The sequence below is a fragment of the Populus nigra genome, chromosome 15, assembly GCF_951802175.1.
Source record: "Populus nigra chromosome 15, ddPopNigr1.1, whole genome shotgun sequence".
NCBI lineage: Eukaryota > Viridiplantae > Streptophyta > Magnoliopsida > Malpighiales > Salicaceae > Populus > Populus nigra.
In genome coordinates, this window is record NC_084866.1 from 12,929,099 (window position 1) to 12,951,134 (window position 22,036).

At 33.7% G+C, this 22,036-nt stretch overlaps 3 protein-coding genes and 1 non-coding gene across 6 annotated transcripts; 1 reads left to right on the forward strand and 3 right to left on the reverse strand.

The window, feature by feature from the left end:
* LOC133674588 (triphosphate tunnel metalloenzyme 3-like) lies at positions 1-2,857 on the reverse strand. 2 transcript variants are annotated; one of them, XM_062095785.1, is made up of 2 exons: positions 1,873-2,857; positions 1-368 (listed from the first exon to the last, which is right to left on the reverse strand). In XM_062095785.1, coding segments are annotated over exons 1-2 (615 nt in total). In that variant the 5' UTR covers positions 2,487-2,857; the 3' UTR covers positions 1-367. The 2 variants fall into 2 exon arrangements, with proteins under 2 accessions (XP_061951769.1, XP_061951771.1); XM_062095787.1 differs by lacking the exon at positions 1-368 and having other exon boundaries at positions 1,872-2,857.
* Positions 2,858-7,518: 4,661 nt separating this feature from the next.
* LOC133674442 (heparanase-like protein 3) lies at positions 7,519-10,593 on the forward strand. Its single transcript, XM_062095544.1, has 9 exons — positions 7,519-7,901; positions 8,126-8,162; positions 8,281-8,464; positions 8,551-8,699; positions 8,877-9,107; positions 9,200-9,389; positions 9,468-9,593; positions 9,928-10,027; positions 10,098-10,593. Exons 1-9 carry the CDS (start codon positions 7,641-7,643, stop codon positions 10,461-10,463), a joined length of 1,644 nt encoding a protein of 547 aa, XP_061951528.1. The 5' UTR covers positions 7,519-7,640; the 3' UTR covers positions 10,464-10,593.
* Positions 10,594-10,796: 203 nt separating this feature from the next.
* LOC133674441 (probable anion transporter 6, chloroplastic) lies at positions 10,797-18,778 on the reverse strand. 2 transcript variants are annotated; one of them, XM_062095543.1, is made up of 15 exons: positions 18,226-18,776; positions 17,917-18,062; positions 16,777-16,876; positions 16,444-16,496; positions 15,655-15,729; positions 15,234-15,314; positions 14,908-14,969; positions 14,023-14,090; positions 13,378-13,493; positions 13,197-13,233; positions 12,442-12,537; positions 12,194-12,335; positions 12,040-12,092; positions 11,266-11,352; positions 10,797-11,154 (listed from the first exon to the last, which is right to left on the reverse strand). In XM_062095543.1, exons 1-15 carry the CDS (start codon positions 18,763-18,765, stop codon positions 11,053-11,055), a joined length of 1,758 nt encoding a protein of 585 aa, XP_061951527.1. In that variant the 5' UTR covers positions 18,766-18,776; the 3' UTR covers positions 10,797-11,052. The 2 variants fall into 2 exon arrangements, 1 of the variants encoding a protein (XP_061951527.1); XR_009835233.1 differs by lacking the exon at positions 10,797-11,154 and having other exon boundaries at positions 12,194-12,262; positions 18,226-18,778.
* A 2,314-nt stretch (positions 18,779-21,092) lies between these two features.
* Positions 21,093-21,165, reverse strand: TRNAE-UUC (transfer RNA glutamic acid (anticodon UUC)). The gene has a single exon. It is a non-coding gene; the product is annotated as a tRNA-Glu (tRNA).
* Between the last annotated feature and the right edge of the window lie 871 nt (positions 21,166-22,036).

A 22,036-nucleotide genomic window follows, 5' to 3' on the forward strand; every position in this document is an offset into this window, starting at 1 on the left:
TTTTGTAGGATTTTGTTCCATCAGTTTAATAAACCCTTCTTGAATCTTGAAAAATATCCTTGGAATTGAATCCGATAGTCTAGCATGCTATCTTACAACTCCGTTCCTTGAAGGGGCAAGTAGATAAACACCAACAAACATACGACACACAAAAAAAATCATATATAAAAGGGTCCATCTGCATGTGATGGATGACCACGAAAACATCTCAAATTCATAGTTGTATCACTGCATTGCAGAACAGAGATAATTTACTGTTTAATTCAAACTAGTAGTATTAAAATAGAATTCATTGCCCGCATAGACGCCTGTGGAGAGTACAGCTGCAGGGGAAGAGCAAGATGCACTCAAGCATATGCTGACATAACCTGCAAAAGGATGAGTAATCGGATAAATCACCATAGTAATATCAACAAAAATCTTATTGTAAGATTAATCATAGTTGCAATTTGAGAATGGCATATTACTCAAAAGAACATGCTGCGTTATGAACTTTTCAAACAATGTTATGAATACACTATCCCTTTGTAAGTGGAAGCGCGGCATGATAAACAATGTGCAGAGGACTTACAAGCATGGCTAGAGCAGAAAGAGGAATACAAACTACCTTGCATTTGCTAACTAAAACATGCACCACCACTGCAATTTTCCTCACCATTTAAGAAACATGAGAAGCAAAACAATAAACATGAAAAATATGCAAGTTCCTGCATGGAGAAACCAATCAAATGCAAAAGAATAGTCACGCTGGGAGCTTGTAGTCTGGTTGCTAGCAACAGTTGATCAAGAATGCATGGTAATAAACTTGATGAACTCTTTCGAGAGCCACATGGAACAACTAAACAACCCAAGGTAAGAACTGAAACAGATTTTAGACTTGGTAAAAGTGGTGAACAGTGCAAAGAAACTGCCTTGGAGACAAGTGAGTAACTAAACCAGTTGATCAAATTGTTTAGTGGTTTCTGAGTCGAAGTAGATGGCTTGTGAAAACTTTTTACTTAATGCAAATATGGATGCGCTCACATGAATCCCAACCCTACTCATTCAAAGGATATTAAAACATATTGGTTTTTAAGTGCAGAGAGCACTGCATATAAGCAAAATTATGTTGTTCTGTGGTGACTACATCTCATCACTGTTATCACAGAAAAATCTTGCTGCAAGTAGCATGTTCACAACAAAATCTGACAGCTAAGATTAGATTGAAGATCTATTTACGGTGCCCAACTAAGTCATCAAAATGAGTGATAACAATTGCAAAACAGAATCAATTATCAACAGTATGGGAAAAAAGTAACCACATGTTAATCAAGAAAACTAGAACATGTTCTCTGAACAAGTAATGTAGAAGATGCATCATGCAACTGGCACCTGAATCTCAGACAATGAATATGATGAAGATATATCGAACAATCAGTCACCTGGCATCTAGTTTCAAGAAAACATAGCCAGGTTACATGAAAGAATATAAGAAAAAACATATAATAAATGGTTTCAGTGGCCATTGACATTTCTCAGGCTCTGACATTTACCCAGAGCAAAGCTATAAAGCTAGATCTCATTAACAATCACAAAGCAAATCTTAAACCCATCAAACAGATACAAACTCCATAATTCAGCAAGCAATAGTCCTCTCATAACACCCAAAATCATCTATTCAATAACCACTCAATGTTTAGAGATTCAAACTTACATTCATTACTTAATAACCACTGATCAAGTACGCGGTGCAATTATCTAAAGCAACAATAATAATACAACCAAAAGAACAATGACTGATAAACATTCAACAAGAAGCATTTTCACATCAAGAATCATTCAATACATCAAAAAGAACAATAAAACATGTCCAAAAATTAATCTTTCACTTACTAAGGCAATTTCCCAGCTCGAAAAATCGCAAACTTTGACATCTCAGAGTACTTATAATCAATCCCATTCTCCTTCAAAAACCCTTCAAGTTCCCTCTTGACTCTTTCAGGATCATCATTCTCACACTCAATCTCGTAACACACTCCAAAACTAAACTTACTCTCATCAACCTCCAACTTCAACCCTCTCCACTCATAAACATCCCTCACATTCTCAAACCCATCTAAACACACGAAACCCATTTCCCCATCAATCCCAAACTCATCTTTACACCTCTTAATAATCCTCGACTCAGTCAACCCCAACTTGCTTGCTTCCTCCACACATTGCTCCCCAGTCAATGGATCTATTTCCTCCTCATCCTCCTCGACACGACTCACCCCATTGATCAGCATTGGCTTTGCCTTGAGAGACAAAACACAACGAATTTTTTCGTTGTTGTTACTGAATGAACGCAAGCGCAGCACTGCCCTTTGAGAAGCAAGAATGCCATTGGCAGAATCAAAAAAGACATTTTTTTGGTTAAGTTTTTTTATGTGAAATGGTGAAAGGATTTCTTTTAAGCGACTGTGATTGACTGCATCAAGCAGACGCAATTTCACCTCCACCTCCATAAAGGGCTAAATTATTTTGTGGATTTTTTTGCAAAAAAGTTTCGATCTTTTTTGTGGGTTTTTGGTCAATTTTATTTATTTATTTTTGTGGGGTTTTTGGTTATGGGGAGAGGCCAATACGGTTGGATTTGGAAGAGGGGTTAGGTTTGGAGTGGTCAAGGAGGTGGAGGAGAGATGAGGTGCTGGTGGCAGTGGTGGAGGAGGAGGTGGTTGTGGTGGTGATGGTGGGCTTTCGGGATTCTTCGAGTTCTTCTTTGTCTTCAATTTTGACCTGGATTTTTGTTGGCTTTCTTCTTAGCATTTTTGGCTGAGGGAAAGAGAGGGAGAGGCGGATGTGTTTGGCATCTGAGAACAAGTTCAGTGAAATAAGCCTGGTGGGAAAGTTTTATCGTGGACGACTTGTCATGCTACATACCAATTATTAAGTTGGACGACTTGCCCTCCGGCCCCTACCACGTACCAATTATTAAGGTGGACGACTTGCAGCTCATGCAATACAATGGCTTACCATAAAATCCCTATTTATAAAACTCGGATGGGCCGGAAGGTTAGTCTAAAATCCGATTGACCTATGATTAAATTAGTTCCAGTTGAAGAAAATAGAATAAATAGTAATTCAGCCTGACTTGATAAAATATTCAAGTCGACTTGCAATCTGGTTCAATCTAGAATAAAACTTGACTTTTAAATTGTTTTTTATTATTTTTTTATAAAAACAATATAATTTTAATCTTTTTTAAAAAAATGAGTCAATATAAATTGATTTTTTAAATAAATAACTCAAATTTTTTCTTGAGTCAGATTTTATAACAAAAAATAAAATATAAATTAGCTTTTTAAATCAGTTACTCAGATCTTTTCTCGAATCAGATCTTTTCCCATACTAATAATTATAGAGTTCACGATAATATTGATTCGTATAGATAGATTTAGCTTGAATAGTTGTAATAAATATTATAATTGTGTAACTTGGTTGGATTATAAAAGGTCAACTTGATATATATATATATATATATATATATATATATATATATATATATATATATATATATATATATATATATATATATATATATTTTGATTTAAAATCTAAATTTAAATATGTTATTTTATTAAAAAAAAATTAAATCAATGTTATTTTAATAAAAATAAAAATAAGTTGAGTTGTTTAATCCATAATCTTAATCTAATGTTATAATTATCCTAAATATAATTTGTGGTGAGAAATTATTTCTGTTGTATAAAACAATATTTGTGGATATTGTAATGAACTAAAAAAAGTGTTCATTTGTCGTAACTTTTATAATTTTTTTTCTTGTCTATATTTAGTGTCACATACTAGCTTAATACCCTCACCATCACTTCATGTAATTACCATTTTATTGCATCTAAAAACGGAATGAGATTTACTAAAAGAAAAAAATTTAGTGAAGCATGGATATAATTAAAAGTGTGGTTACAATTATTTTTTAAAGTATTTTTTATATTGAAATATATTAAAATGATATTTTTTTATTTTTTTAAAATTATTTTTAAAATCAAGATATTAAAAAAATATAAAAAATATAAAAAATTATTTTTTAACAAAAACAAAAAATTTAAATTTTTAAATAACACAATTTACATGGTGTGCTAGTAAAAGATCTTGCAAAGCCGAGAGCTTGATGATCTCAATGGGCCTGTTCTCTATGCCTGGGTTTCGATATCTTCTTCAAGCCTAAGTCTTGGACTCCTTGTGGTATATCTCTCTCTCTCTGGGGCTGCTTTTTTTTTTTTTTGTTTGTTTGTTTCTCTTGCGATTTCTCAGACATTCCTATCTTTCCATTACCAATCAGATCCGCTTGAAGATTGCATTCTTATCCAGAACAATTTGTTTGTTTCTTGACTTTTGCTTCCTTACAAAAATCCGGTCAAATCTTTCGATGGATACATAAAGTATATATCCAACCAAACGAAAGAAGAATAGCTAGGGCTAGGTTATAATGAATACAAGATATAAGGTTAATTATCAATGCAATCTTAAGCCAAAAGGACCTACTAACAATGTTTATCTCTTTTGGGAGCCCTAATTTGGAGGCATGCCATGAAGTAGACTTCTACGCATCAATTTTAAATTAATACTACCGACAGGTTGATTCATTGTGATTTATGATATAAATTAAAATGAATTTTAATAAAAATAAAAAAAGAATTGACTCGATATAATCGACCGGGAAAAACTGGTTTTTTTTAAATAAAAAAATTAAATTAACTCAAATTAATTTAAATTAATTTGATTGACTCGTGATTTGAGATTTACTCCATATTAATTTTAGATAGAGTTTTAAAACTATGCTTTTAGTGAATGACACACTATGTTTACTCTTACCCCTAATATAAAGACGGTGAGTTCACATAAAGTTTCCATTAAACTTGTAATTAAATTAAAATTTAAAAGTTGTCAAAGAAAGCTGAAAGACGAACTCTCCGTTTCAATTATGGCGTGTGGTGTAAGGCCCTTTCTTTTCTTTTCTTTTCTTTTACTTTTTTATTAAGCCTTTTTCTATGCGGCACAAAATTCATATGCCGACAGGGGCTTTGTTTTTTTCCTGGGCTCCAGACAACGATAGAGCAATAGAGACCCTTTTTAATTAATTGTCTATTGCAATGGTCAAGATACGTGATGCATGCATGTGCTTGGAATCAACCTAGATTTGGAAATTCCAGCTCAGAAACAAGAAATGAGTGTAGGAATCGTGGAAGGTGTTCTTTAACTCTACAAGTTTTAAGTTTATTTTAAAAAAATTATTAATTAAATCTAATAAATTTTAAAGTTACTGAAAAATTTATATAATTATCAACTTTAAATATCATAAAATTTGTTATGCATAAACTAACCCGATTATCTGTATTAATTTTTTTAAAAAAAAGTGCTAGGAGGGAGTTTCGTTTGTAGAATCATTAGTATAATATGAAGTGAGCTAACAAAAAAGGGAAAAATTATAAAGATTTAACAGGCTTACTGAGTTGTAGATGAAAATTACAGACATGCGAGTCGCAAGTAACATGCTATACGATAACTGTAATTCTATCTGCCCTGCACTGTACCCACTCAGGCATCATCATCATCCAGCCGATGATTTTTAGAAACACTCTCGAGATCTGTACAGAAAATGACAAACAAGTACATGAATGATGAATCACTATATTTTTTTTAGTGGCTTCATGTCAGTCTTTCTTTGCTTTAATAATTTCTTTTGTTCTTTTCTTCTTTTTTTATCTGCAGTGAAACATGATTGTGTGTTTGGTAATAACTTGGACGTAGATGAATTGAAGTTCCTGTTAGAGGTATACAGCACTCTCTGTTGCCTAAATTTTACGCCTTCAATCTTTTCTGGATAGAGACGATGATACATGGAGTGCACTTGTTCAGGTTCTGCAAAAGCTCATCGTCCCATTCTGTATTGTGTCTCTCGGAGCTATCCCGACACCAGCCATGTCGAAAAATATAAGTGGGTCAGTCAACATGCACAGGGTAACAGGAGATGTTGCTGATCATTTCGATTTTTCAAGGTGGATTAAAGTTTTCATGTAAAACAAGAGCTTAAAGTTCAAATTATATACAGATCGTCGCTCCGAAGTGGTGCTTTTCTTGTATTCTTTCATTTTTTATGCGATATCTTGATCTTCTACTCCTGGGACTTCGCTGCTGCTAACAAGATTGGTGCCAGGGGCTTGCTGGGGAGGTCATGGCCTGACGTTGGACACCAGGTCTTGACTCATGACAGATGCTTTGCCTATCCCATAATATAAAAATAAAGGGAAATTAATAGCTTAGGACAACAGGATGACTGACATATTTGCAACCTTTTAAGGTATTCACATCACATGCACCAGCTTGTTCTATGTTTCCTCCTCTCCTCTACCTATCCTTTCTTCCTTTGGGAATGATTCGAAGTTTAAACATCAGTATAAAGTATATATTTTTGTTCTAATAATGTGCATATCAAGTGATTTTTTAAAAATAAAATGTGTATCAAGCAGAAAAAACATATTATAATTTATTCTAGAAAAACAGATAATGTAAAGTTAATGTAAGATTAGACTCCATTAAATCAAAGTAATTAAACTTCACCGTCACTTTGGATTGGCTCAAGAATTGGCCATGGTTTGGTCCGATAGACCCCATAGATCAACATGCTATTCAATTTATTTGATTAAAATTTAATTTAAAATTTTTAAAAACAAATGATTCCAATTTAAAAACATTGAAACAATATTATTTTAATCAACTCTAATCAATTCAAATTTACTCAATATCAATAAGTCAAATTTAATAATTTTTATTAAATATGTTTAATAATGCAATATAGAATGTTTTTCAATTGAAAATATTATAAAATTATATTTTTTTTAGTTTTTAGTTTTTAGTTTTTGTTGTTATTACATTAAAATCATTAAAATATACTAAAAATAAATAATTTAATATTTTATCATGAAAAAAATAATTTGAAAAAGCATACGGAACCTAGAAAAAATCTCAACAAAAAAACTCGAAAAAAAGAAATTAACCAAACAAGTGGGTCCCAAGATCACACTTTCACAGGGAGGCAAGGCACAAAGCCCCTTGGAAAATTGATCGGCAACTAGCTGCTTTCACGAAGCAAAGCAAAAGCAATGGCCCTCTCTGAAGCAAACCTCTCATTATTCTAACCAGCGAGGTTCCAAAGGCAAAAGAAAAGCAAACCAAAAGCTAAGTATTTGCTAATCAAACAAAGTATAAATAATTACCAATAAATTTCCCATCTTTTATACCATAATCACTTTTATAAGTTCCAATAAAAAATATTTAATTCTTTTTTAGCTTTAGGTTATTTTTTTAGTATTTTAATTTTTTTTAATATATTAATATCAAAAATAAATTTTAAAAAATAAAAAATATTATTTTAAAATAAAATTTTAAAAATAAAAACAGTTCATAATCAATATCTACCCTACGGTAACTGTATCTTACTCGTGAAAATCTAAATATTTAATGTCTTTTATTAAACTCTGTAGCCTGCTGTGGCTAACCTCTAGTAAGTAGTAACCACACTTCCTCTGCCACTTTCATGGCTACCTTACACATATATAGAGAAACCCTTAGATCTTGAACTTGTGTTTGCTTCCGAAAAGATGATTTATTTGCAGAACTGGCAAATGGGGCTGTGCTTGCTGGTCTGTATCATTAGCTGTTGCTTCATTTCTGTGAGTTCACAAAGTGCTGTAGCTGGAAATGATAATAACAGTGTTGTTGAAGGAACTGTTTTCATAGATGGAAAATCTTCCATTGGAAAGATTGATGAAAATTCCATTTGTGCCACCTTAGATTGGTGGCCACCTGAGAAATGTGATTATGGGACATGCAGCTGGGATCATGCTTCTCTCATTAATCTGGTAATGATTCATTTTAGCATACTTATGAGGTTGTTTTTTAGGATTAGATATCTAAATATGTTGTTTGATAGTTGCAACTGAACTTGAAATGCTTGTCCTGTCCTGCACTTCTCAAAACTTAACTGGCATTTTACTATTAGATACAGAGTTGTTCTTTAAAATTTCAAGAAGTTATTCTCTAAATATTTAATCTTTTAGAATTTTTTTGATGTTCTCTCATGCAGGATCTTAACAACAGCATCTTGTTAAATGCCATAAAGGGTGAGAGACTGAGAGCCCTTTGAACCAAAGCAACCTTTTCTTCTTCTTGTTGGCCAGAACTCTTTTTAATGCTTTTCAGAGTCCTAATTGCCTCTCTTTTTTTGGCACTATGGTCCAGCTTTTTCGCCATTGAAAATCAGAATAGGGGGCACTTTGCAAGATAAGGTCATTTATGACACCGAAGATAATAAGCAACCTTGTGTCCAATTTGTCAAAAACACCAGGGAGATGTTTGGTTTCACTCGGGGTTGCTTACCAATGTATAGATGGGATGAACTTAATGCCTTTTTCAAGAAATCTGGGTAACAACGATGTTCTCTTCTGTTTCCTGTTAACCTTACTTTACAATTTCTAGCAGCTGAACGTCCTCTTAATTTTGCAAATTCAGGGCTGAAATTATATTTGGGTTAAATGCTCTCACTGGCCGGTCCATGAAATCTGATGGTTCTGCAGTAGGAGCTTGGAACTACTCTAATGCAGAATCATTTATAAGCTATACTGTCAAGAAGAACTACTCTATTTATGGCTGGGAGCTCGGTAAGAACACCCTCCAATGCTTTCTCGTCGTTGATGCTAATGATTGATGTTTCATGAAATCCATGAAAGTATCATTGCTTTATTGACTATAAGGAAATGTGAACTAACTACGATCAGTTTATATTTTGCTGAGATTAATTTATCCAAACCTACAACAAGTCCTTTTCTGCTGATCAGGAAATGAATTATGTGGGAGTGGTGTTGGAACAAGAGTTGCAGCAGCTCAGTATGCTTCTGATACAATTTCCCTGTATAACATAGTGAAAAAGATTTACAGCAGCATTGAACCGAAACCGCTAGTTATAGCACCTGGAGGATTCTATGATGCAAATTGGTTCAAAGAGTTTGTAGATAAAACAGGCAATTCTGTAGATGCTATCACCCACCACATATACAATCTTGGTCCAGGTATCTCTTTGAAGAAAACGACCTGACTTCTGTGGTCTCACACCTTGGACAATAGGTCTAACTTGACATGATTATATCCTCTTTTGGTGCAGGAGTTGATACACATCTCATTGAAAAGATCCTTAATCCATCCTATCTTGATGGTGAGGCTAGGACCTTCAATAGCCTCCAAAGCACTCTCAAGAGTTCTGCAACTTCAGCAGTTGCATGGGTTGGTGAATCAGGAGGGGCTTACAACAGTGGCCGTAACCTTGTTACCAATGCATTCGTGTTTAGTTTCTGGTAAGGGAGGTCAAAATTTATGTTAAAAAAACTCCAGCTTTTCTGTTGTGGATTCTAAGTCCAGGGATGTCAAAACAGGTATTTGGATCAGCTTGGGATGGCATCATCTTATGATACAAAAACGTACTGCAGACAGTCATTGATTGGTGGCAATTATGGTTTACTCAACACTACTACTTTTGTTCCAAATCCGGATTACTACAGGTATTCGAAAATTTCTGATACTGGCAGGTTGCTCTGAAAAATTAGATAGCAGGATAGAAATGAAGAGGTGCAGTGAATTATCTTTCCAATATCATGGCAATTCTTAAGAAATTCATTTGTCTGCAAGAAGAAAGAGGATTAAGTTTTGAAATAGGTAGAGGATTAAATTAGTGATAATTTTCCAAAAGAGAGGTATCTATGCTTATTATGAATTGAATTTTTTCAACCAAGTTGGCTTCATACCAAGATGAAACCTCTTGTTTCCCACTCTGGAATCTCATATTCAGTAATAAGGTCTCTCAGAAATTCTAATGTTTTGCTTTCTTCAATGCAGTGCTCTTCTTTGGCACCGCTTAATGGGAAGACATGTTCTATCAACCAGCTTTTCTGGAACCAAAAAAATACGTGCATATACTCATTGCGCAAAACAATCTGTAAGTTCCACAACACAATCATCACACAAGCAGAGAGCTTTATGATCTAATTAGATTCATGATCTTGCAGAAGGGGATCACATTACTACTAATCAACCTTGACAGTAGCACGACTGTTGATGTCAATGTAAAATTCAACAGCACTTTGGGATTGCACCGTAAACACAAGACTCACAGGTCTCATGAAACAAAGGTCATTCGACTGCTTGAAGGATCCACAAGTGAGATAACAAGAGAAGAATACCATCTAACAGCAAAAGATGGAGATTTACACAGCCGAATAATGCTACTCAATGGGAACATTTTAACAGTAAATTCATCCGGGGACATACCTTCCTTCGAGCCACTACTTGTAAATTCATCAAAGCCGATAATGGTTGCTCCTTTCTCTATTGTATTCGTTCAAATGTCATATGTTCTCCCTGCTTGCAGTTAGGTGGTAGCACTTAATGGAACTGAAATTAGTTCCATATAGTGTATAGTGATTGATCAAATAAGACAGAATACAAGCAGTAAATGCTACATTCTTTCTTGGTGAATAATACAATGAAAATTGTTTTGGTAAATTGGGAAGCCATAGTTTTCATTCTTCTTTAAAAGAAAACCAGTGTCCCTTGTAATTGCAAGCACATAGCATAAATTTCTTTTCTGCAGTGTGCGCTGCTCGTCCTACAGTAATGAACTGCCCCAGGACACTTTTTTTTAATTTATTTATCACGCGGTAGATAAGAGAGATTGGTATCACAAAGTTTTTGAGCATTCCAAGGCATACCATAAAACGCGAGCCTTAAAACACAGTAGGACAACAAGCATGTCAATTACATGTTGGTGGCCACCCAAGACCACAAGGTCAACCATGCATTATGTTTAGTAGATTACACTTGGTATCAATATACAAATGAAGAAGCTAACTATAGGAGATGAGGTAATTTCCACCAAATGCTATGAAAAGAAGTTTAATGAACAACATATTCAATGGTGTGTTCTCTAATTTGGATGCTTCATCCAAGAATATCCATCCAAAGTCAATCCGTGTTGGAAAAGTTTGTAGGCTTGCTGCTGGCAAATGCCAACCATACAATGGTACCGGTCAAGTAAAAGAAAATTGATGGAACGAACAATGAAATCTGCATGGTAAAAATACAAGGAATAAAAAATTACTTGGGAGAAGTTAATATAGAAACCTGTCCAAAGAAGTACATATATTAAAACTTAAAAGTGGTCAAGAGGCAACTTACACTCCATGAATGAGTTGTATCTAGTAGATAACCAGTCAAGGGAATCCCTACAATTCCAGGTATTGCTCCGACAGTGTTGGTAATGCCCTGCATAATAAAATTGAAAAGAAAAAAAAAAAGATCAACATGGTTAAAAGGAAGTTATTTTTGCTTTACAAATTCAAGCAAAGGCCTTAAAACGGTGGCAAGCTTACAGTAGTCAAGATGGATCCAAATGAATGAATTATGTACTTGACCTGGAGCTAAAATTAGAAACATTGACACAAGAATGTTTCACGAAAGTATAATCTAGAACTGCCACTTCATTACAACTTTGCATAATTTCCTGAATAATCTGAAGGCAGACATGGACAAATACTCATTGATGATAGGACCAAAATCCATGTAAAAAAGGGATTTATGACAAAATTAGAATTCCTGTCCTGGGATCAACCTTAATTGGAGAAGTGGCTATCTGGAAAAAAAGGATGACAGATCCATGAACAAAACCATTAATTGCAGTGAATCAGCATAGTTTTTTTTCTCTCTTTTCTGCTTTGCACTTTCACACTAAAACCAACTCCGCCTTGCAAAAGATATTATTGAGTGACTGGGTATCATTTCTCCATGTCATAAATAATGATGCACATAATTCAGGAACCATGTGCTGAATTGATTTTAAGTCAAGTGAGAGTGAGGAACGTGCTAATGAAACCTACTATCAATCTATACAGGAGGCCGATTAGAAAATGCATAGCATATGCAACCAAATCTAGGATTTGTAGGCTTACATACCAAAAGTATACTTGCATATTCAGGAGACATATCTTGATGCGTACAGTAAAGTCCTGCAAAAATGATAAAACTTTGAATTAGAAATTAACCTAGCACAAGTCAATACGTTCCTACACATAAAATGAATTAAAAGAGTTCTCAAGTACTCCACTACCAGACAAGGCAAAGCTTGAGAGGGCTAAGCCAGCAGTGAGAATCCCCACAATCTCCCAGGGAGGCAATCCTAGATCCACAGAGGAGAGAGTCATGCAAAGAGCAGGAGACAAAAAGGCAATTGTTTGGCAAATCTTTCTCACCTGCAAGGTCAAAAAGGTCAAGCTTGTTGACACAGTGAAGAGTTTCTGACAAGATGATGATTATAGAAGTGTAGAACTATAACAATAGACGTTTGGTTTTGCAGACCGTAGTGATTTCAACTCCATTGGAAATTAACTTGTCAGCAAGCTGTGCGGCAATGCTAGTCACGAAAACTGAAGCCAAGGGAGGAAGGATAGAAACCTGAAATTGTTGATAGTTACTTCATAGGAAAATAAAGTGTCAAATGTTCTAATTGCAGTTAAAAAATCAAAAGATTGATGGCTATCCAATGTTCAGACTCGTTGGACTGACATGGTAGTCCCAAGTTCAAGTGTTATCACCAGTGCTTCAATAGTATTGCATGTAAAGTTCAAGTCCTCAGGGACCTGACCAGTCAAATTACCATAAAAATTTAGGATAAAACATTCATACTGTACTCAATTTCAGATTACAACATGTTATCTAAATTACTGCAAGGAAGATCAATCCCTCACAGGTAAAAATGAACACCTTCGTGGTATGGTACCATAATATACCCTAGTTTCTGGCGCGTTATAGCACCAGCATGTCTCTATAACAATTTTTTGCATCAAAAGATGCTTGTAGATGGATGATTTCAAACTAGTTCTATGTACATGGTAAATAGGATACCGATAACAATAAATGAGATGTTGAAATGTGTGATTTCTTGTACAACGGAGTTCTTTATTTTTAGCAAGTATGACTTCCCACATTCATTTCAAGATGCAAAAATTTAATGTACATCAAACTTGAAGGTAATCATTCTTCCTTGTTCATGCAATTTGAGTGCTATACTCGACTAAAGTGAGAGAAAGACAATCATAGATCTTCAAACTTACCCATGCAGCTTCTGTCAAATTCAGGCTCAGCTCCTCACTGCATGGCATTTCCATTGAAAGTTAGGTTTCTTTGCATTACAGCCATAATGGCAGGCACATTGAAGACATTGATATAGCAGTTGCTAAATTCTCTTTTTCCAGAATGAGCAAAGAAATTCAGAGAGTAGAACTGAAAAGATACCTAAAATAAGAAGGAAGCCAAGATAAACAAGTATAATGACCCCAACTTCCACAAAAGTGAGCATATATCATTGCCCATACAGCTGGGGTTTGGAAAAATGCCTTCCATGGAACATCCTGTCACAATAGAGACACTAAGAAAAGTAAGCGCAAATGGTTAAAACATTTTTTAAGGGAAGGTCCTTAATTTCAAAATCAGGTATTATACACAGTTCACAATAATTTTGAAAACAATAAACTTCCTAAATTTCCTCACAATTTCATACTTTGGTGAGGATTGGTACTTTCCCTCAGGAGACTTCACTTGTATGCTATACATATTTAAACTCATGAGAGAACAATCAAGAATATCTGAGAGAATAGCACTTCCTGGAGAACTATGGTTCTAACCATTTAGTTATGAATATCAGTAAACATATGATGCTGGAACTCAGGCAGATCTATTCACTTTTGCCATCGAGTATTAGAGTATTGAATGACCCTTAAGCCTAGTTACTTGGGTTTAACTTGACAAATCAGTGAAACATGCCACTCTTCAAGAAATGTTGCATTTAAGATACATTCAATTTCTCAATCAGCACCTTCTCCATCCTTACAGTTTCTAATATTATATAGGAGAACAAAGAAAAAGAAGAAAGCATTGTACCTTCAGTGAGCCACCCAACTCTGCAAGAGCATTACTTGATGATTTTTCCGAATAGATAGTTTGGGACCCTGTCAAACATATCAAGGAAAAGTGCACTTATGAATAAGAGGAAGGGAACACAAAGACAAACAGCAATTTTACAACAAATTATTTTTATTTAGTTCATATCAGCACATCACCTAAGAATTGAGCCTTACCTAGGATAACCTCCAATGAAAGGTCAATACTGCAGTTGGGCATAGAAAGTCAGCTGAACACTTGGGGAAACATGCTACTGGTTTAAAAATAATACACTAAGTCCAATTAGAAGTTTTCTCTCCAGCCTCTAGAACAAGACTTTTTCTTCAGGTATCATCCTTCTAGTGGAAAAGATGAGATGAATTTTCAAGATGGTCTCCAAGGCAACGATATTGAGCAGTAAAAGTATACGCATCTGAAATGAGATACTAAGCATGTTTTGAACAATATGGAGGACATATTTTTATGATCAAAATGATATTTGGAATATAAAGTGGGTTATTCTCTTGCAACTCAATATATGAATAGTTATACAAGGCTCCCTAAACATTAGGGTGTTTCAGAAATGTGACTCCTTTAGCTTAAATTTTTTTTATATCTTCCGCTGTGAATTGCTAAATATGTATAAATTAGGCAAAATATTTTTCATATGTGCAATGTCAGGTAAGCTAACCATATAATTTTATCAGAAAGGCAGAGCAGAATAAGGCATTATCAGCATGCAAAAAGAGATGCAAAAGAAGACACCATATGATTTGGAAAATCACACACAAGTGGTCAACTAATCATCATCTACATACCAATAAACTCAGAAGCTTTATTCATCAAATCTAGAATAATAAAAATCAATACAAGTAAAGTGCTCACGTGAAGTAGGTTTGGCAGCGAATGAAGCCTGTCCCTCTTCAAGATATTGAAACCCCAAAAACCTTCATAATTTTTGGTGTTGCCAAAATTATAAAATCAACTCTTAGTCAGTTGTTAATACTAGCAACTTAAAAAGCTGAATATAATCAAATAAACAATTGATCAGTCAGTTCAGAACCAAAGTGGACCAAAAAGCCATGAAATATTATCTTGTATTTAACATGAAAACAAAAGCCTTTATGGGTATCATAAAAGTGTAATTTCCTTTAGTTCAAGGCAGAAGCAGGTAAGCATTGAAATCCATGAGATTAGGGACAGATACTTACCAGGCCACCCCAAGAAAGCCAAATATATAAAATACAGATGCCCAACCAAAATTTTGAATAAGCGGAGGAGCTAAAAGAAGCCTGCAAGAACTTTAAAAATGTTAGAAAATACCAGCAAATGAAACCAGGAACGCACTTTAACTTAAACAAAACAGACACAGAAAGAAGAAAATAGTCATTATAGCATAAATTTGTCGATTAAATATGTTTAGGACCTCACACACTGATTCCTTTTAGGTGCAATTTCACAGGAAGATGTAAAGTTGTAAATAGTTTCTCTACTTATCGATAATCACACAAGTCAATAAGCTGAATATGACATTTCTACAGTTAACATTCTGGGTGACTCAAATTAAGAGGCAAGCAGTTTCCTCAATAGAAAAAATTGTTGCTATCACACACCAAATTAAACAAAACATACCCTGTAACACTTCCTACACTTAGTCCCCCAAAGACAAATGCTACAGCTCGTGATCGCTCTTCCAAAGGTATCGACCTGCATGCAGTGTTGGTCAATGCAAATCAAAAGGAGAAAAGAACTCTACACTAGCTCTTCATCAGAAATTGGCTTTATCCCAATGACATGCTGGCAGTATAAAAGAATGTACAATGTAAGAAAGTAAGCCATAGGGCACTGCAGTCAACGAGTTTGCAGTTTTAACAAGCCAAAAAGCATAATTTCAATAGCGGAGAACAAGAAAACAGGACACAGCCTACCACAAAATAGGCAGGACAAGTCTGAGACAGATAATAAGTTAATATGAAACAGAAGAAAGCCAAGAAAAAACTTAAAATACAGAGATAGGAAACATAAGTCTCTATGTTGAAACATGAATTGATATACACATTTAACTGATTATTATTGTACATAAATAAATTGTTCAAGGTGAGCAGGACACTCCATAAACCACAGAAATAGTCCTAAAGCTCCACACAGAAAAGTTAGCTTCCAAATATTTCCATAATGAAATCTTTAAGAAGTTTTCCATGAGACTACCAATTTATATAATAATGAAAAAGAATGCAATCTGTTCATGAACATGACTATAGGAAAAACTAAGAAAAAGCACGAAGGAATACTAGTCCAATTGAAACACATGAAAACCAAATACCCAACACAAACATAGAAATGGATGATTATGTTTAGCCAGATACTATCTAAAAGGTCCACTAAAACATGCTCCTATAGAGCTTTGGATGTCATACATGCCTGGCAATGAGGTCAGTTGCCGCAGAGGGGGAAACTCCTTCTCCTATTCCAACCTAGATTTGGAACACATAAGAGAAATACTCAATGAGATACACGAAACAACTTATGCAATTCAACATTAACTGAAGGAACGTCAAAGAAAAATGCATAAGAGTAATATGAAAAGATAGAGAGAGACAGAGACTAATTCAGTAAGGGAGAATCTCTAAACTATCACAAATGTTTATGATGCATATTTAACTAGTAATGAGTTGCAGATTCATGAAAAGGTGCGTACAAGTTGGATAGAAATACTTGCTCAACATATGGAGTATGGGAGGAAGCTGCACATACCAAAACCCTTGACAACACAAATCCGGGCATATATCCAGCAAGAAAAGGAAGAAGTGCTGTAGCCACTGACCATGTCAATACTCCAATCTGAAGAACTTTTCTGCATAATAATAATAATAATAATAATAAAGGCATGAGGCATGTATAGCACAAAATGCACCAGACCCAGAAGACAGGTGAAAGAAAAACCTATTACCCTCCAACTTCAAAGAGACCTAGTGTAACCATCAAAACCATGAACTGCCCAAGTGGAGTCAGCCATATTTCCGAAAACATATAGATTTTTACTGCTTTAGTGCATAGGGTAATCATGGATCAAGCATTCGGTTACATTGAGCGGAAAAAATTACTTGTGCAAACATAAAAAATGTAAACAGTTGTACATTTAAGCACTGGAGGGGATGAAATAAGTATGAAATCTACAGTCGTAATGAAAGTGTATGCAGTTCATATTCCCAAAATGCTACAGTTAAGGTGTAGCATTTAGAGTTTAGAAAGTCTAATGGAAATGAAGCATAGTATTTGCATCGATTAGCAGAAGTCAGGATCACAGTCGAGTGGAAAGAATATTTCTCTAAATCTTAAGGGAGGACTACTTGAATAGAGCAAATAAATTGATGGAATGCAGAGACCTGATATTGATTTTTTGTCAAATCAGAACAACCTCCACCTTTATTAAGGCAATTTAAGCTTGTAAAATTAGAAATAGCACTCGACTTAAAAAACTCAGCCCAAAACATTAATGCCAACTCATTAAATCAGCTATATAAATCCTTTTCTTTCCCTGATATGTTCAATTCTTGGCTAAACTTATTGTGATCAGGAACATCATTTGGCCCATAATCAAACATAGAAGATCATTCAACTAGATCTCAATCAAGAGAAGAAGTTAGCATTACTTGACCAGTGTAAGTAAGTGCATGGGAGAAGAAGTTAAATAGCTCAAGGTAAAATCTTGCACTGAAAGATACTAATATGACCCCACCCTCCACATGCTTCCAAGTAATAAATCCATTACTGGAGCTTAAATAAGTGGTCTCCCATTGCCGGAGCCTATAAAAATAGTTTATTGATGGGAAAAATGACCTATTCCTCTAATGTGAAAGACATTGTAAATACAGCAAGCCATGAGGAACTAACCTCCCACCAAAAATCTTAGCAAGCCAACCTCCTGGTAATTGGCTCAAAGCATAACCCCAAAAGAAGGATGATTGCACTAGCCCAGCCGTTGATGCATTCCATCCAAATTGGTGAGACATAGGAATTATTGCAACACTCAAGTTCACCTACCCAATTTAGCAAATTCATCAAAACATACGTTAGCCACAAACACAAGACAAGTAACCAAGTATTAGCAGCACCATTAAAAAATCACTATTCTTAGTTTAAAACTAACAGAAACCAAGACATATGAACATATCAAATTAGACCAAAAATACCACTACTTACCTTGTCCATATTACAAATAACAAAGGCAAGTGATGTAGTGCCAATAAGCTTATATCTCAGAGGGATATTCTTCCATGGAGGCCATTTCCAATCAAAACCCACCTCACTAGACCCACTATCATCCCCCAATCTCTGCTCAAAATCCAAACTTGAACCCCTCTTGGGGTCCAACTCATCAGCTTTTTTGAGTCCAGCGAGTACATCAGGGACCCTCTCACCTTCTTTCACGTTCTCTTTCTCTTTAACACCACACCAAACCCTGAACTTCAAGCTGTTTCCAGAGTGAAGGAAATGTAAAGAATTGTTCTTGAATGAGGTGGTTGTTTTGAAGACTGAGGTTTGTGTGTTTGTGTTGTGTGAGAGAGAGCAAAAGCTCTTTGCTTTGAGTGTTAAGTTTGCCATTTTATTTTCTCTTGAGGGACGAAGAAAGAACTGTAATTTTCGTAAGTGAAGACAATATAAAGAGAGGAAAGAGTAAGCATTATGTTTATGTCCATTGACTCTTCTTGTCAGAGGAAGCCATTGCAGAAAGCTTGGCATATCATTTGCAAGGACTTGGGGTGGCCACGGAGGAATGACTTGTGGCTGTTGTTTGTTAGTGGGACCCACCTTTGTCGGGTAGCTATCGCATACTACATTTTTTACTATTAGTTATGTAAAATATTCTGCAAGTGATTTTTGTTATTTTCTCTTATTCATAAAAGTGAAATAGCAATTCATAATAAATTATTTAATAATATTAAGTGTTGATAAATATTTTTATAATTTTAAATTAATATTTATTTAAGCATTAATATATTGGAATGTCTTTAAACAATATTTGATTTCTCTATCATTTATTTCTGGTTTTTGTAACTTATTCTACCATCATTTGAATTCTTATAACAAATATTCTGGTTTTTTCTTATTTTCTCAAAAATACTACATAATAAGTTTTCAAGAATAATAGCATTTAAAACATTTTTAACCTAATTACATAAAAAAAAACTTTACAATGTTATTATCATATATACATGTCAATCAATTTATCCATATCAAGATTTAAGTAAAATATACAATTAAATCTTTGAAAATTAATACTCTTATAACCTTGAAAGTTTATTAATTAAATAAATTAATAATTTATTAATTTAAATATTAATTAGTTAAAAAATTATTTGTCAAAGTATTTTTTTTCATTTGAAAAGAGTTTTATATTTACCGTGAGAGTTTTGTAGACAAACTTCTTAAGGGTCCATTAATTATATGGATGTAGTACTTTTTCGAGGTTTTTCTTGTTATAATAATATAATTTTATTAGAACAAAACCTTAAACTGAATCTTGGTTAGCGGTTGATTAAGATGACATTTTAGAAGAAAAGTGAGACCTTTAGTTTTATCTTATGTTAAGGGGGTAATCCTTAATTGTTTTTTTTTTTTTTTCTTATCGAGATTTGTTTTTTTTTTAATATGAGATTATAGAATGTGTTTTAAGTAGGAGTCATTATTTTCGGTTCGGTTTGGTTTTTATAAAAAAAGTAACAAAACTGAATTTATTTTTTTAAAAAAACCAAATCCGAACTAAAACCGGTTCAAACCAACCGGTTTCAATTCGGTCTAGTTTTTTAGGATAAAAACCGGTTCAAACCGGTTTGGCTCGGTTTTTTTGGTTTGGCTCAGTTTTTTCAGTTTGGCTCGGTTTTTTCTGGTTTTTTTCGATTTAGGTTCGGTTCGGTTTTTTCGGTTTCAGACTTATAAAACTAAAACCGAATCGAACAGGTCAGTTTTTTTAAAATTTTAATCGGTTTAATCGGTTTTTTTTTATGGTTCGGTTTTTTCGATTATTTTTTTTTCTGATTTTCTCGGTTCAATCGATTTTTTGATTTTTTAGCTCACCCTAATTTTAAAAAACAAGGGTTGATTTTATTTTATTTTTATCTTTTTAATTTTCTAGAAATGAAAACGGAAAGGAGAGGTCAATGGCGATTGCAATCAAGATTGGAGTTCTTTTGCTGAATTACATGTTAGTTTATGGCTTATGGTTAGAATATATATTTTACAGGTTTGATATATATAATTTTTTATTGGATCAAGGAAAAAATAAATTAAACTTGAGAAGAAGTTCTTTTTAATTCGGAAATACTGATGCAAGATAAAAAAATTTTAAAAAAATTATTTGTTTTTTTAATTATTTTTATTTGTTTTCTGTTTAGCATAAGAAATTAAATATCATACTTAATAATTTTATTTTTTCTAGTTTGTTTTTTCTTTATTTTTAAGTTTTTTAGTCTATTTAGGTTAGTGTCTGAGTTAATTTATTTAAGAAATTATAAATTTTTTATAGAAGAAAATTACTTGAAGAGAAATGCACAATGATAAAATTAAGAATTAAAGTGATGTGTGACAACCTTATTCAATTTGTTTTTCAAGAAAAATATATATTTTTTAAAGACTTTTTTTTTAATTTCTAAAGTTTTTAGTATATTTAGGTGAGATTTATATATTTCAAAAACCATGGATGAAATAAATCAAAATTTACCTATCTTGTTTATAGGATTCTATAAATTCATTCTCATATATTGAACATGTAATTTGTTTTCCTAGAAAAAAAATATTTTAACTGATTTTTCTGTTTCTTTTAAAGAAATTTTATCAGTTTTTAATATTTCTTATGTGAGATTTAGATATTTCAAAAACCTCAGGGGGGGAAAATAAAATTTACCTATATTCTTACAGGGTTCCAAATTAAAATTTGGACGAAAATGGATGGAAATGGAACTATGGAAGGTAGCAATTGGAAAGGCTACCGAAGTTTTGGGTGAAATTGAGATAATACAGAAATCAAGGGGGCAAAATATAAAATAAACCTGTTTGACAACCAAAAGGAATTCCGTTGCCGGGAATCGAACCCGGGTCTCCTGGGTGAAAGCCAGATATCCTAACCGCTGGACGACAACGGGATACTTGTTAGCGATCAGTATATATATATATATATATAAATACATCATTTCACAAGTGGAGTTTATAGAACCAGCTCAGGGTCGATAGAAGAGAAAAGGCTTCGGTACAATAGAGGATGTTGAGAAATTATGCTGCTATGTATCAAGTTTGAGCGCTTCCAATAAATGGGAAGAGAGCACTTGGCACAGTAAAAGTAAGCTCCCGTTGCCGTCTGTCGGAGGTGGTTTTTCCAGTTCATGGGCTTCAGCTAGTTCTGTCAATAGTAAGTTCATCTTTCGCCTGTGTTTCAGGCTGAAAGTAACAGGCATTTCAGTGATCTGTGTAAAGGAAAGGAGGACACATAGGCCGGAGCTAAATCTACAAATAAGATTCCTTAATTTCCTGTAGTGCAGTTGCAACTTGCTTACAATATTTTACTCACCATTAAAATAATACTTATGGGTTAGGTCACAAGCGAGTGCAGCTTATAAGATATCATGTGATCAGAGCAAAGTTGTCAATTTCGTTTCGTTTCGCTTGGAATAACTAAAATATTCTATACCAATTCAAAAAATGAAACAAAATGAAACAAATTTCATCTCATTTTAAATCTCGGTTCGTTCCAGATTTTTCGGCTAAATTCCACCCGAAACGTTCCAGTTCCATTCCACATGTTCCGTTCCGCTCTTGAAAAGTCATTGAATCAAATTGAACCTTATTCAATTTAATTAATTAAACCATCCAATTATAAAAAGCTCTTTTTTATTACTATTTTCTATAACAATGATATTAATAATAACATTGAAAATTATTATTACTATTTTCATTAACAATGATATTATTTTTTTAAAATTAGATTTATCACTAATATATATGGTTTATATTCATGTTG

Bases quoted from the DNA above. Each gene is read 5' to 3' on its own strand.
- LOC133674441 (XM_062095543.1), bottom strand. From the start codon at position 18,765: ATGCCAAGCTTTCTGCAATGGCTTCCTCTGACAAGAAGAGTCAATGGA. The intron at 16,497-16,776 runs GTATGTGCAGCT...TTCCAAATCTAG, and splicing joins TTGTGTTGTCAAGGGTTTTG to GTTGGAATAGGAGAAGGAGT. The intron at 14,091-14,907 runs GTGAGCACTTTA...TATGTTTGACAG, and splicing joins CGCTGCCAAACCTACTTCAC to GGTCCCAAACTATCTATTCG.
- LOC133674442 (XM_062095544.1), top strand. From the start codon at position 7,641: ATGATTTATTTGCAGAACTGGCAAATGGGGCTGTGCTTGCTGGTCTGT. The intron at 8,163-8,280 runs GTGAGAGACTGA...ACTATGGTCCAG, and splicing joins CTTGTTAAATGCCATAAAGG to CTTTTTCGCCATTGAAAATC. The intron at 9,390-9,467 runs GTAAGGGAGGTC...ATGTCAAAACAG, and splicing joins GCATTCGTGTTTAGTTTCTG to GTATTTGGATCAGCTTGGGA.
- LOC133674588 (XM_062095785.1), bottom strand. From the start codon at position 2,486: ATGGAGGTGGAGGTGAAATTGCGTCTGCTTGATGCAGTCAATCACAGT.